The sequence below is a fragment of the Buteo buteo genome, chromosome 18 (genome assembly GCF_964188355.1).
Source record: "Buteo buteo chromosome 18, bButBut1.hap1.1, whole genome shotgun sequence".
In the NCBI taxonomy this organism is placed as follows: Eukaryota; Metazoa; Chordata; class Aves; order Accipitriformes; family Accipitridae; genus Buteo; species Buteo buteo.
The window spans coordinates 23,341,082-23,355,629 of record NC_134188.1 but is presented as its reverse complement, the minus strand read 5'-3'; the positions used below and the strand labels follow the sequence as shown (position 1 = coordinate 23,355,629).

At 42.4% G+C, this 14,548-nt stretch overlaps 2 protein-coding genes across 4 annotated transcripts in view; one reads left to right on the top strand and one right to left on the bottom strand.

Moving 5' to 3' along the window:
- Window positions 1-91: 91 nt before the first annotated feature.
- LOC142041392 (transmembrane protein 126A-like) lies at window positions 92-6,994 on the bottom strand. 3 transcript variants are annotated; one of them, XM_075050151.1, is made up of 6 exons: window positions 6,878-6,968; window positions 5,356-5,506; window positions 4,958-5,082; window positions 1,648-1,841; window positions 981-1,095; window positions 92-353 (listed from the first exon to the last, which is right to left on the bottom strand). In XM_075050151.1, the coding sequence occupies exons 3-6, from the start codon at window positions 5,071-5,073 to the stop codon at window positions 149-151; spliced, it is 630 nt and encodes a 209-aa protein (XP_074906252.1). In that variant the 5' UTR covers window positions 5,074-5,082; window positions 5,356-5,506; window positions 6,878-6,968; the 3' UTR covers window positions 92-148. The 3 variants fall into 3 exon arrangements, with proteins under 3 accessions (XP_074906252.1, XP_074906253.1, XP_074906251.1); XM_075050152.1 differs by lacking the exons at window positions 5,356-5,506; window positions 6,878-6,968 and adding an exon at window positions 6,975-6,994; XM_075050150.1 differs by lacking the exon at window positions 5,356-5,506 and having other exon boundaries at window positions 6,878-6,971.
- A 92-nt stretch (window positions 6,995-7,086) lies between these two features.
- The window catches only part of DLG2 (discs large MAGUK scaffold protein 2), a 1,017,318-nt gene continuing 1,009,856 nt past the window's right edge, over window positions 7,087-14,548 (top strand). Inside the window, exons 1-2 of the mRNA XM_075050147.1 lie at window positions 7,087-7,255; window positions 7,933-9,010. Of these exons, the coding sequence (XP_074906248.1) occupies window positions 8,992-9,010 (19 nt within the window). The 5' untranslated portion in view covers window positions 7,087-7,255; window positions 7,933-8,991. The remainder of the gene's footprint in view (window positions 7,256-7,932; window positions 9,011-14,548) is intronic.

Genomic DNA, 14,548 nt, shown 5'->3' with positions numbered 1-14,548 from the left:
TGTAACTTGCATTTAAGTTCAGAACTGAAAAGAATGCCAGTGCAGAGTCTTAACTTTGTTTTTCTATTTAAAAAAGACAGCAAGCAACAACTTCTTTCTTTGTTTATTATGGTTACTTATCGAAGGCAACTGAAAAGTTGCTTTAACTTCATGCTTGTAACTCTTCAGGATCCCTGCTGGCATTCATCTGCTGCAGTACTTTGATATATATTCCATGATGTTTAGTCGCAAGATATAATCCAGTCAGAACCTGTATAAGTACACCCCAACTCGTCTTTCTAAAGACAGGCTGAGAAGTTGTGAGCCAGAAGCGTAGCAGATTTTCTTTCCCTGGCAAGGGAGATGAAGAATACCTAAAAAACATAAACAGTGGTAGAAACTTACTTTTTTTTTTCCATCCAATTTAAGTGTCAAGATTTAACATTAAAGTCATTAAAAATATTTAGGTAGATACTCATTCTCTCCTTCCTACCCTAAGTTACATTCACCTGGTGGTACTGAGCTCTCCGGATAAATGCTATAAAATCATCCTGAGCATACTGACGTCTTGCCATCCCCTCGCTGTGCTCTCACCCAGTCCACAGAATTACACCTGCCAGGGAGTTTGGCTGCTGGGCGCTGCCCAGGACCAGCAAGCTCTCTCGGCCGTCCAGCCAGACGGCACTAAGCAGCAATCTTCAGCGCTTGGCAGGACAGCAGCCACAATTTCAGTACCCAGACCCATCCTGGGTAGCTTGTAAGGTTCCAGCTAAACACAAGTGCTTTACAGTGTATCATTTTGAAGATCTTGTTTGGCTTTGGAGGCTTGGTGTATCTCTTGGGAACTGTGCCTTATAATTAGAAGCCCTTAATGTAAATCCCCTTCCATGTACTAAAAGCCTACAAGAAGACAGGTGTGCATAGACTAAAAATCCACAGAAGTTGAACTGAAGATTTGACCAACAAATACATTCCACTCATTGCAGGTTAATAAGACGTACCTGGCTGCAAGGCTCGCGTTCATGGGGAGAGCCAGGAAAACAGGATAGAGGCCACCCACGACAGCCCCTATTAATCCTCCTCTGACCACAGCGCAGACCTCACAGTTTAGCTCACCTGCATGACAAACAGTATTTCACTGTCAATATCCACATAGCTCCACCACATCAATTTATAAGCTGCGTGCGACAACGTGGAAACAGGTGCTTGACAGAAACGGCTAAGTTGTAGCAGTATGCAAGAAATTCTGAAAGCAGGACTCTTCTTTTTGCAAAAAAATCACCCTCATTCCAACCCACAAAGAATTTACCACTCTAAAGTTGACCTTCAAATAAAATCATATGGATGGGGGAAACTGAACTGCTTTGTTGCAGTCACTTTTACATGACTTTGGGTGAAAAATGCTAAACTTCAGTGACACGTAAAAAAATTTTTAATGAAGATATATGAATCTACATCTGTATGTGCCTTCCCACTCAACTTCAAGAACTCACTGCTGCCCAATGCATTAAATGATCTGTTTTTCAAACCCTGCTTTACAAACTGAGGTTCTTCAAGACCACAACAGTTCAAGACCTCAGTTCTGCAGAGAGGAAAAACTCCTCTAGTGTTACAAATGTGTCCAGAAAGCAGAGCCCTTTGGAAAACAAGGAATAAAGAGGTTTTTACCTGAAAATAAAGGCTTACGCACAAATACTTCATAAGCCGCTACTGTTGAAAGAAACGGAATAAAAGCCATTGGCAGAGCAGACACTAAGGAAGCCCTTCTGACATGTAGGATGTTCCTGAAGAAGTTATTTGCTGCTAAGCCAAGTAAGCTTGCATTTGCTCCAAGGAAGTATGCTCCGTGATTACAAAGGTTCCTGTGAAAGAAGGAAAGTTGCTTCAGCAATTGAGAACTGTAGAAAAGTTTGGTTTACTCAGTGCTGCAATTCACTTCTGAATATCCTACAGTAAGAGGTAAGAGATGTAAATCTGTCACTGGTGCAAAATGGAAAGTAACTACTTTCAAAAGCAACCCGTACAGCATCCTTCGCTATATGCCTGAGTTTACACACACCTCAAGAATGAAGGGACAGAAAGGCTGAGAAGTCTTTTCTACATAATTTTTTATTTATTATGGCTGATGGAAACTTCATGAAATTTGCTCTCTTAATCAGCATGTTTCTAAGCAGTATGTTTTCTCAAAAGAAATAAAAAAAAAATTATATATATATATATATAAACTATATATATATATTTAAATAATCACAGCTAGCTCCTGTCATCAGCCTTCTTTCTAGCCTGCTTCCCCAAAAGTACAGATTTAGTTTCAACCTAAGAGCTTACAGAACAGATCAGGTGGGACAACTATGGCAACTGAGATCTTGCAATAATGATCTCAGCAGCTGCTGGCAGATCATTTGTACTGATCCTGGAAGCTGAAGAGCTGTAAGCCTTCCTTGTGTGCATGGAAAATGTGAATTTAAGGTCCTGTCTTGCTAGGGGGTTACGCTAGTTAAAGGTTATGCACTGGTTTACAGAACTGAGACTTCTATTTTTCCCTTGATAACAGAGGGACTGGATACTGTTATCTACCGTGTTTTTAACATATGGTTTAGAGCAACTACTCCTGTTGCAATCTGTAATATGGTGAAGGCAGAATAGAACAAAGTCTGGTCAGATATAGTCAGCATTTAATATCTTGACAAACAGTTCCCACTTGAGGACATTACATCACCGCAGGTAACGCAAGACAGGGAACGCAAAAGCGTGCCAGTTTTACAAGCCTGATGAGCAGTTTGTGATTTATTTCGTTTGGCTTGCAGAAGGAAGTTGTGCATTACCTATAACATTATACCTGGCACACCTGATTGATTAGCGGAAACAACTCTTTGCTTTAGGTTTCCACAAATCTAAAATTCCCAGAACGACAACTATTGCCAGGCAAAGCAATTAACTGGAAGGCACTCCCGATTCTGAGGCTGTGCCAATATTATTATGTTAAAAGTGTGTTTTTAAATTGCGTCATAAGTTGGATTTACCACTAAAGCCCTGAAGAAAATAAAATGCTTAACCGGTCACAAAATTTATGCTTGGCCAAATGTCACATTTATTTGCAAAATTATCAAATGTGACAATCTCTAAACCATTTAGCAATTAAAATATATGATTTTTTTAAAATCCACCTATTTAAAACTCTTCCACATTTTAATGCTTAGAGTAACACTAAGCACTGACAAACCATACAAAAAAGGCTTCAGAGATGTAGGTGCTAATTCTGCAAAACCTAAAACATTAAAAACATCTGACATCAATGACACCAACTGTTTCTCATTTTGAACAGGAAAACACTTTTAAGCTTGGTATGCATCAGATTTTCAAACATGAAAATAAGCTACTAACAATTCAATTCTGATACTATATAGCAAAAGGACTCCAGTGGTCAGATCTCTCACCCTTATTTAGAAGCCATGTTTCTTTTTTTGTGGTTTGAAGAAGAAATGGGCCTATTTGCTTTTCAAATCATCATTCTCCCAATACTAGATGTCATTTACAGACTCTCCCCAGAGTACAGATTCTGCAAACCAGCCATTTCATACTACTAGTATGTTTAAAATCACAGGCAGTGAAATGCATGTGTGCATACACATAGGTGTAGATTAAAATTTAGCAGCGTATTTGAGAAGCCAACATAGAGCACGTTAATGTACCCAGAACCATCAGAATCTACTCAGGCTTACTGATGTACAGAACTGCTACACTGCATGAAAGGAAAGAAAGGGAGGATGGAAGGGTTGGGTTTGGTTTTTTGTCTGTTGTTTGGGGTTTTTTTTTTGGTTTCAGGGTTTTTTTTGTTTGTTTGTTTTAATACTAGCTCCCTAGTGTCAAAAACCAAGAACTTTGCTGAGCATGAACTCTCTCAGTCTGACTATAGGATGCTTCCCCTTTCCTTCCAGCCATTACTGACCTCCCTTCTGGATATACAAACTTTTAAGTCCTGCCAAGGCAGTTTCAAATAAAGGCTCACATCCCAGCAGCTATTTCTTTCCAAGGCCCAGCAGTGCCTAGGTTCCACAGTTTTTATCAAGATGTTACCACCTTACCACTGAGGAACCTGCCTCCCCCTTAGCTCCCTAGCTCGTCTGGGGAAGGAGAAGTGTTACAAGTTGAACGTGAGTGCAGCAGATCCTACAGAAAGCTGCACCACTGACTGTAATGGCAGAGGTTTATCCAGCAATTTAGTCCTAATTAAAAAAAAAAAAAAAAAAAAGAAGTTTCTGATTACTCTTATTTATACAGAGCTTATCCAAGATGATATGCATGTGCAAACAGCTCCTTACAGAGCCAGCTCAGGTTCAGTAAGGTTTTGCAGTGAAACGCAGTATCACAAAACACGGAAAGGTTGTTTATGATGCCCAGAAGGCATTTAGCTGGTTTTGTGCTGCACAGAACCCTGCTGATGAGCCTGCATGACTCCGGCTGACTCGTCCACCACCACCTGGATACCTCAGTCTCGCCTTCCTGAAACGGGGAGCAGTGCAGAATGAAATGCAGGAACTAGCAGGTTGATGCTCCCTCAGTTCTGGTCCCAGGCCAGCCCTGCGGGACATGAGATGACTCCTGCAGAACCACAAAGGTATCTGCCTTATTCTTGCCAACATTTCAGTTTCCTAGAAAATTTATTAGCCCTAGCACAGCACTGTATGAATGCTCAGAGCCAGTCAGGGCTGATCAGGGCTGATCTGTCCCAGAACCTTAAGCACTGGGGACCACATGCCAGAAGCCAGCTGAGCAGGACCAGAGATAACAGTGAACTAACCATATTTAAAAAATGCGAAACAAGTTTTCTGTTCTGGACAATAATAAACATCTTCACAATTAAATATTTTTATAACTGCAAGGAAGATTTGTAATACAAGAGTAAGAGAAAAGAAAAGCCTCCAAAAGACTTGAAATGTTTGATTCACTTATCTTAGTTTATTTTACCAGCACTTACTGATCTGCTTTAGGAAGCTCATTGAGTATCTTTTCTATGACTTCCATCCGCTTCAATCTTTCCAAATATAGTCTTCGCTGCGGAGAATCTAGTTCAAGAAACTCTCTTCCTGTCATCTTGAAGTCCTGGATCATAAGGAACAAACAAACAAACGTAATCAAAGTTACACAGCCCCAGTATGTATCAAATAAACATTTAGACTCTTTTGGCACTATGCAATCACAAATGCATGGCAGAGTTTTCAGATGCAAAGGGCACAATCCAGCTAAAGATGTCTGTGATGTTTATGACTATGTGAACCCTAACAAACTGCTTTCTTTAGTGATGTTGCCACTGTGGTTTGACAATCACTCTAAGCCAACTTAAGTACTCGCTGCGATGAAAACGGACAGTCTCACCCTGCAGATACTCCTGCCTGAGCACCTCCAACCCTGGGGCCATACACCAGCTTGGATCAGGAAACAGAGATGAAAACTGCTCAGAGGAACAATGGTCAGCGTACTTGTTTGTTCCAGCTGGATCACCTTCTGACACAACGATCCCTAGTGCCTGCAGAACAAGGGAGGACACTAACTGGATGAGGCTGTTGGCAATACTCCAGATTTAAATTGACTTAACTGTCAAATAGAACAGTAAGAAAAAAACAAATAAATCCATACTTTGTAAAGATTTAAAGAAATCTTGAAGATATCTACTCTGCTTTTATATTCCACAAGGAAGGACTTTTTTATTTATTGGACTCTTAGTCAGAGACATGTATTAAGTCAGAAAGCATACATTTGTATTGGGTTTGTGTGGCAAGGTTTTGGTAACAGTGGGGCTGCAGGGTGGCTTCTGCGAGAAGATGCCAGAAGCTGCCCCCATGTCGGACAAGAGCCTGCTCCAAGATGGACCTGCTGCTGGCCAAGGCCAAGCCCATCAGTAACAGTGGTAGTGCCTCTGGGAGAACAGAGTTAAGAAGGGGAAAAAAGTTACTGTGCAACAGCAATTGCAGCCAGAGAGAGGAGTGAGAACATGTAAGAGAAACAACCCTGCAGCCCCCCAGGTCAGTGCAGAAGGAGGGGAGGAGATGCTCCAGGCGCCGGAGCAGAGATTCCCCTGCAGCCCGTGATGAAGACCCTGGTGAGGCAGGCTGTCCCCCTGCAGCCCAGGGAGGTCCACGGGGGAGCAGATCTCCACCTGCAGCCCGGGGAGAGAGGACCCCACGCCAGAGCAGGGGGATGCCCGGAGGAGGCTGGGACCCCGTGGGAAGCCCGCGCTGGAGCAGGGTCCTGGCAGGACCTGTGGCCCCATGGAGGGACAGAGGAGCCCAGGCTGGAGCAGGTTTTCTGGCAGGACTTGTGACCCCGTGGGGGACCCACGCTGGAGCAGGCTGTGCCTGAAGGACTGCAGCCCGGGGAAGGGACCCACGCTGGAGCAGTTTGTGAAGAAGTGCAGCCTGTGGGAGGGACCCCACGGCGGAGCAGGGGCCGAGCGCGGAGTCCTCCTCCCCCTGAGGAGGAAGGAGCGGCAGAGACAAGGGGTGAGGAACCGGCCCCAGCCGCCATTCCCCGCGGGGAGGCGGGAGGTGGGCTGAGAGAACCGGGAGTGGGGCTGAGGCGGGAAGGAGGGCGGGCGGGGGGGAAGGTGTTTTAGGATTTAGTTCTTATTTCTCATTACCCTACTCTGGCTTGACTGGCAATCAATTAAATTAATTTCCCCAAAGTCCAGTCTGTTTTGTCCGTAGTGGTAATTGGTGAACGATCTCCCTGTCCTTACCTCGACCCACGAGCTTTTACTCATATCCACACCCACCCCTCACGGCCTTCCCGCCGGGGCCAGGCTCCGACCTGCACGACCTTGCGCTGTCCCCGCCGGCCCCGGCCCCGTCCCCGTCCCTGTCCCCGTCCCTCCCGCTCCCGCCGCCGCTCCCGCCCTTACCGCGCCGCTCCCGTCAGGAAGGCCCACCGCCGCCTACAACATGGCCCCTCCCACCTCCCGCCCGCCCTCTCCCCCCATGTGGGCGCCGCCATCTTACCCGCTCACATGACCCAGCCCTTCAGAGGACACCTTTGATTGGGCGTTCCCCCCGCCGGCCCAGCACGGCGGCTTCCGATTGGCTGCCAACCGCGCGGGGCGGGCGGGTCAGCGCCCGGCCCGGTGCTGGTTGCTAGGGGCGGCGGATGGCGGCGGCGGCGACGGCGGCGGCTCCTCCATGGAGACGGGGCTGAGCAGGGATCCTGCAGCCGGCGGCCGGGACGCGGGGACTCCCCCTAGCGGAGCGAGGAGCCTTCGATGGGGGGAGGCCCCGTCCTCGGGGTAACCCGCTGAACCCCCTCCCCTCGCCCAGGCCTCAGCCCCCCTCACAGGGCGCCGCCTGCGGCCCCCTCCCCTCAGACCCCGCGCCTTTTCCCGCCCGTCCCCTCCTCAGAACCCGTCCCCCCCTCAGCCCCCTTTCCTTCCCCTTCCCCTTTCCCTTTTCCCTTCCCTTCCCCTCAGCTCCTTTGTGCTCCCCGTCCCGTCCCCGCCTGAGCCCCCTCCGCTCCTGCCCCTCTCCCTCAGCAACCCCCGGGGGAAGCCGTCCTCTTCCCTAGACCTAGCCCGGCTCCTCCAGTCCATCCCAGTCCTCCACCGAGCGAGCCAGCCCTCTCTGCCTCGTCCCGCTTCAGAAAGCGACGGACGGTTCCCTTTTGGACCGGGAGAAGCCGTGGGGGGGAGAGTCCCTGCCTGGAGGGGACCGGAGACAAACAGATCCCACCTGTGAACATCTTTAACGTTAGAAAAGCAGAGCCAGCCCCCCCCTCCCCTCACAAATAACAGTTTCCTTCTCCTAAAGAAGATGATGCAAAGCAAAGCCCCGTCCACCTGCATCGCAGCTCCTCGTGTGGGGAAGGGGAGCGTCTGGAGCTTGTCCACCTCTTTCTTACTTTTTCCTAAGGAGCCAGATGAGGAAAATCTATCCCGTTTCTGTATCTCTCTTTTTGTTTTTTTTCCAGAAACAGGGAGGGAGACAGAGGCTCGTATTGAAGCCAACCAGCTGCGCTTCCGAGTGGGAAACTCTGGACTGATCCCATGGCTTGCTTTTCGTTTCATTAATACTTCATTATCTCTGAAAATGAACCTTTTGTGAAGCTCGTCTCCTAACTCTCCTTATTCCTCTTTCACGAGGTGGCTGCTGTGCAGAGGAAGAAATGGCATGAAGTAAATGACTCCAGTATAAAGCAATCTGCTTTGCCAAAGTGCCCAGTGAGCAGCACTGTCACTTTAATAATTCCAGGTCAAGGGATTGCTTTCCTCGTTTTCAATCCTCTCTTTTAATACATGGGAGGATCAGAGGGACATTAAAGACCGTAAGGCTGGGTGGCTTGCAGATAATAAAAATGAAAGTGACTGGCCAGTGACTTCTCTTGGGTAAGAGGGTGATATTTGAAGGCTGTTGTCTGGTGAGGAGGAAAAAGGGACCTTTTCAGTCTGCTGTGTAGTCACCTAATACATAGCTAGCGAGATTCATTCAAGAAGTGAAAGAAGTTAAAAGAGTCACTTTGGATTGTTTTTGTCTTCCTCCTTATTTGGATTATTTGGGCATTTTTGTCCTGCAAATAATATGTTTTTGAGCATGTACAGGTGGAGTTTTAAGACAGCTGCCTAGAGATGGACTGTGCCTTAATTGTATTACATAAAATCTTTTAATTTTCAAACTTTGCTGCCAGAAGAGGAGTTATAATAAGGTTTTATATTGCCAAGGAACATTTTCTCTTGTATTTTTATAGATTCAAATATATTTTAAAGAAATTGAAAACATCTCTTAAAAAAAAATCAAAAAGCTTCTTTTTTTCCCTTTTTTTTTTTTTCTTATTTGTGGGAAGCATTGGAAGTCCAGTACAAGAAAACAGCAAATATTGATAGAAATGAAGATGGAAGCTGCATTTCCTAACTGAACTGTAAAAGTGTTTTGCAATAGATAGCCAGTTCCTGACCTCGCAAAGTGTTCCAGCAGTACATCGTTAATACCTATAAATAAGTGCTTGCAGCCAGATTCAGAAGTAGGAAGAAGAATGCCAGTCAAGAAGAAAGGTGGGCTATCAAGCTTCATATCTCATATTGCATCTTCATTTTGTTAGATTGTTCATTTCTAGTACTTACAATTTCAAATTAAAAGTGTTTTAATGGGGGATTGAAATTGTTTTTCTTTTGCGCTGAAAATGGGAGAAAAATCCGTGCACTGACAATAATAATTTTTAAAAGTATTTTTATGCCATGTTTTAAGACTTGTCCTGTCAAATTTGGCCTCAAATAGTTATTTTATAAAGATCAGCCATCAGAGATCTTGAACAGACACCAAGAGAAAAGCTTGGCATCTAATTTTGTGAGAAGCCTCTCTTACAAACAATAATGAATTTTAAAATCATAGGTTTAGTCTATTATCTATTCTTTACATGTTTGGTGGATAAACATCAGCCGTCAGTAGCAGCATAAATTAAGGAATAAAGTTTCAAGGCTAATTTTAAATAAAAGTTATCAAGAGTTGTGTTTTGAAGGCCATTTGAATGTGGGTTTTTAAAATGTGATTCTAACTAACTTTGATTTCCATGCTTTAATACAATATAAAAATACTATCTTTATGACTGTAGTATGGCAGCATTTAAGAAAAGGTGACCGGCCTTACGTTTTGCCCCTTCTCCCCTAAAGTTTGTGATTACAGCAAGTATAGAAGCAGCTTTGGAAAATGTGTTTTCCAGTGTTCAAACAAGAATTGGAGAATATATGAGGGGAAATTCTTTCTCTGAAAACACTTGTAGACCTTAGGTTATTTCTGGTTCCTTGCAGATAAAACACCGATTTAAAATTTCAGAATATGCTAATAGAATAAATGGCATGTGAGCCCTTTCTGTTCGGCTTATCTCTCCAGATGTCCCTGGATCTGATATATCCCTGGATCTGATGATACCAAAACGTGGGGGAAGGAGCAAAAAGTGAATGTTACACAACAGAAATGGGGATATAGTTGATATGACTATGGATTCTTTTCCTTGTAGGAAATAACCCTTCAGTATTAGTTATGAGTTAACGTTTACTACGTGAATAATGATAAAAACATGCAGATTGCTAGAATTATTTTCATACAAAAGCAATAAATAGGATTTTGTGATTGTATTTTAGCAGATGACAGTGTAGAAATGAATTTTCAAAACCGAAATATTTTAATGAATCGTATTGTCATTCATGTAATTACTTACAATTATGTGTAGTAAAGATGGGAATGTGTATGGAGGAGTACCAGCCCTTAATAATTCATCCTGCTGTGCTGCAAACGTGTCAGCCTGGTGTACTGGTGAGGCTTGCGTACTCTACCAGTTTACAGAAGGAAAATTAAGACTGTCTTTTCATATTTTAAGTCTTAATCCTGAATTAGGTGATTTACACTGAGGATGTTTCTGTGCTGTTTAGCTGTAATTCAGTCTCAAAATACTTGCTGTGGTGTTTTGGGGGTGAAATCTTATGGGCTCCTTTGTGCAGGAAGTTAGACTGGCAATCATAGCGGTCCCCTCTGGCCTTAAAAATCTGGGGATTTCCTTTTTGTTTCAAGACAGTCTGGGTCAGTCTTAATGTACATCAAGGCTTTAATTTCTTCTTCTGTTTTATGAGGATATGTATTTTGACAATTTTGAAATATAAACTCAAGAGACCCAAATATCTTCCTTGAAATACTTTAAACTGTCACATCAGTCAGTGCACTGAAGTTGCCAGTGTGATTGTATTTGAGTATTAAAGGGATATTGTTAAAAATGTATTTGAGCATGTAAATTGCAGGATTAAAAATGTTAGCGAATCAGCAACTGTTATTATTTTGAATGACTTAATTTGTCTAGTTCATGCAATAGACTTTCTAAATGTAATTAAAAGCATGCTGGCAACTTGAAACATACTACCCATTTAAAAAAAATCTGCTATTGTTACAAGTAATCCCTGCTACTCCTATGAATATTAGGGAGATTGAGGGGATTTTTCCCTGTATTTTTTTCCTCATTTATTTGCTTTATGCTTTTGACAGCACTTTGTGTCTAACTAGTTTCGTATTTCTGTTCTCCTTTTCTGGTCTTATGTATTTGGGAGTTCATGTCTACTGTCTTTCCCACCCATGCCATCTGTAGAAATCTCTGTGGGATACTCTCTTCTAGGCTGTGCAAAAGCATGTATTTCAATGGCAACATTAAGGACAGGATTATCCCTCTCCCTTTCAGCACTTCTTTATGTGTTGCTATTTTGGATTTGATCAAAATATTCTCCTAAAATCAGTATTGAGACAGAGTAACCTGTAAAAACAAGTTCTAAAATATCCTGATATTTATCACTGGAAGTTGTTAGCAAACACTGCTTGCTTTGGCATTGACTGGTTCTGGGTCTTTCTAAAGAACAGTGAATGCATTTGGAGAATTTGCCTTTGAAAGAGCTCTCACATCCAGTACTGGTGTTCCAATTTCACATAGCTTTGGACATAATTACACTTTACCTTACGGCTTGATATGATGTCTGCCATCTTGCTTTTAAAAGTCTAGGCCTGTTTAGTCAGGAAAACAATAGTTTCCTTACTAGTAAAAAACATGTAACTTAGAGGAAGCGCTGATTTCTTATGGATGTGGCAAAAAAAGGCTTGCACCTGGTTCTGATTGTGTTTGTGTCAGTATGTGATTGCCCTTGCCTGATGTGCTAGAGTGAAAAGGTTTTGTTTTCTCACTTCATTCTGGAGGAAACTAAGGCTGCACATTCCCAACAATATTCACAGAGTTGGCATGCTTGCTGTCAGTCTCGGAAAACAAACAAACAAAAAAAGCAAGGCTGGAAAGGGAGAACGGAGTACCCTGCAGGCATTGAATGTGCTCCACTTAGATAAGGGGCGAGACACTGTATGGATTATTGCACTGCTGCTGCATGTTTGAGCAAATGGCTATTCTCTTTGGCTTTTGGTTGCTCATCTTTCACTTAAGTACGCTTAAAATTTTAAATCAAACCAGACATTTGATTTCAGTTACAAAATTGTTTGTTGGGCAGTGCCATTTAGAGATGATACGGGATGAACAAATTTGAGAAGCAAATAAATTCATTATTTTCTCTTAATTTTTACTTTACTTTCACAAACAAACTAGGATATGTTTGAATACAACTATTCATAACAAATTTATGGAACTTCTTGAGGAAAGCTTCTCTTCAAAGTAAAATAATACTACCATACAGAAGAAGTGAAGTCCGGTTACTAAGTGAAGTCAGGTTTTTGTGTGTTTTTAAATGTCTTCCTCCCTCCCTGAGTTACTTAGCGGAGTTGATTTCTGTTAATTATAAGGGACTATATTTGGATCTGTAATTGCATATATTTTGGATTCATCTACGGAATAGTTAAGAGCAGAAGATGTTACTGTAATTCATTCATGTCTTTCACAGTGACGGAAAGAACTAATTAAATCCATGCTCCTCTGTGATGGAGACCAGATCCCAGTTTTGGAGCCCAGCTTGTGATTCACATGGAGGTGGCAGGAACCCCCACATCTAGATGCCTGGCTGCACATGTGCTTCTAGACTAACGCTGTCACTGTCTTTGCACATCTAGCTATGTCTAGGCAGTAGGAGATACTTGAATGTTGGGATTTACACGGCCCTCATCCCACTTTCCATCCCTGAGAGTGAGAGGAATTATATCTTTAGCCAGGTGAAACCTGTGGGCTGCTATTACTATATTGACTCACTCCACCTTGTAGCCAGTTTATAAAGACATGCTGATTCTCTGTCGTGGAATAACTTTTTTTCATCATACCTCTTAAATAAAGAAATGTTTTCAAGGACATGTTTTATTAAGCACATCAATGTCAATTAAAAAGTCTTAGTCTGATCCCGTGTGGACTACTTTTGTGCCATTTAGAAGAATCTGACAGATATGCTTTATGAAATGCTAGATTTTGTAGTGGTAATGCTAACTTTATGTGGCTGGTCTGTTGAAAAGAGAGGGTCTAAACAACTTGACGGGAACTTTTAAAGCAAAGTTCATAAAGGACCAGACAAAGCTAGCTCCCATTAATGCATTGGAGTTCTTCATGCCCCAAATCTCTTTAAAACTGGCAACTTCTTTTTGGGTAACAAAATTTAAATTTAGGATCATAACTTTTTGTGCTCGAAAATCTTAGTGAATGTAGTTGTAGGCTCTGTACAGTTTACAGCAGGAAATCCAGCATGTATTAGAGATTTTTGTTTCCGTTTTACTTCTAATAAGTCATTGGTATTACACGCTTTTTCTCCTTTCAATTGCTGGATAAGTATTCTCAAATAAGTACGTGACTAAAAGGCCACATTTTTCACTCCAAGTTCTGTTCAACTACCTCTCAGTTTTTAGAGTGAATCGAATGGGAGCAGTGCAAAGTTGTAGGTTATGTTTACAGACTGGAAAGAATAATTTTAATTTTCTGAGAGTTAAACAAACAAGTGCAGAAAATTGCTATCTAAACTTCACTAACTTTTACCATAAAGCTTTGATTTGAAGATGTAGCTGCTTTTATGGCAGTAATCTTTTTCCAGCCATTGTTTCCTCTGTGAGAAACAGTGAGATATTTTGCACACAAAAGGACTATAGGAGCAGGCATTATAAGAACAAGTCTTTATTATATAAATGTAGCCTGAAAATCTAAGTGGGCTCTGGACTGGAAATAGTGAAATTTATATTCTTTTTCCAGTTCTACCATTGTTCTGCTATTTGTCAGATGTTTAACGCGAATCCATCCCATTTTAGTTGCCTCACTTACGTAGGGTGCCCAGCTTGTTGTCCTGGAGGGCTGCTTTGGTCAGCAGAGAGAGATCCACCTTTAAAGGGCTTTTTAACCCACCTAAGATCTGAATTGTCTTCTTGACAATTGTCATCTCTTGCCCCATAGACCGTAGAGGGAACGTAAGGTAACTACACTAACTCACTTGTCTCAGTTAGATGATGTCTCAGTCTCTCCTATAAATTTTAGTGGAAAAACCATCTCCTTATCAGAGATATTTATGAGAGCTGACGTTGTGTGTTCTATGAGTGCCATAAATTAACACTATTCATTATTTTTGTGGGGAAAAAAGTGTTATAAATTATTGTACTGTCAGTCACTAGATGTGGAGGCAACCATAGCGTTGATACAGACACAAGAGGCAGCTGTGCATCGTCTCCTCCATTCCTGTTGAGTGCATATTGCATTCAGTAAAAGTAATGGTGTCTTGCATTATAAGCATATTTTTTTCCTTTTCATTCTCTGTTCTTTCTTTCTGAATTTGTTCCAGATGGCCAAGTGAGGTGTCAGAGAGTGATCATGGAGAAAAAGCTGAATTTGTAACTAGTGGCCAAATGTGATAAAAGATGATTTTGTGGTTCCTACTTCAGCAAAATGAGAAAAATTTGCCTTACTCAGATTTGCTTCTTTTGGTCAGGTCATACCAGGTTCTTGCTTCTTACAGGTGTTTTAAGGTCTGTTTCACTATGGTATCTTCTTGTATTTACTGTAGATTAAAACAGTGCCAAACCAACATCTTTATAAAAATAAAGATCATGTTTTCTTTTGCCATATTGATCCCAGAAATAGCCACCTGCTGGGTGAT

What these genes read in the sequence shown, in the direction of transcription:
- LOC142041392 (XM_075050152.1), bottom strand. Translation starts at nt 5,073, where the DNA reads ATGACAGGAAGAGAGTTTCTTGAACTAGATTCTCCGCAGCGAAGACTA. An exon ending in GCGTAAGCCTTTATTTTCAG is followed by an intron (nt 1,096 to 1,647) that starts GTAAAAACCTCT and finishes TTTGTCATGCAG; the next exon opens with GTGAGCTAAACTGTGAGGTC. An exon ending in AACGCGAGCCTTGCAGCCAG is followed by an intron (nt 354 to 980) that starts GTACGTCTTATT and finishes TATGTTTTTTAG; the next exon opens with GTATTCTTCATCTCCCTTGC.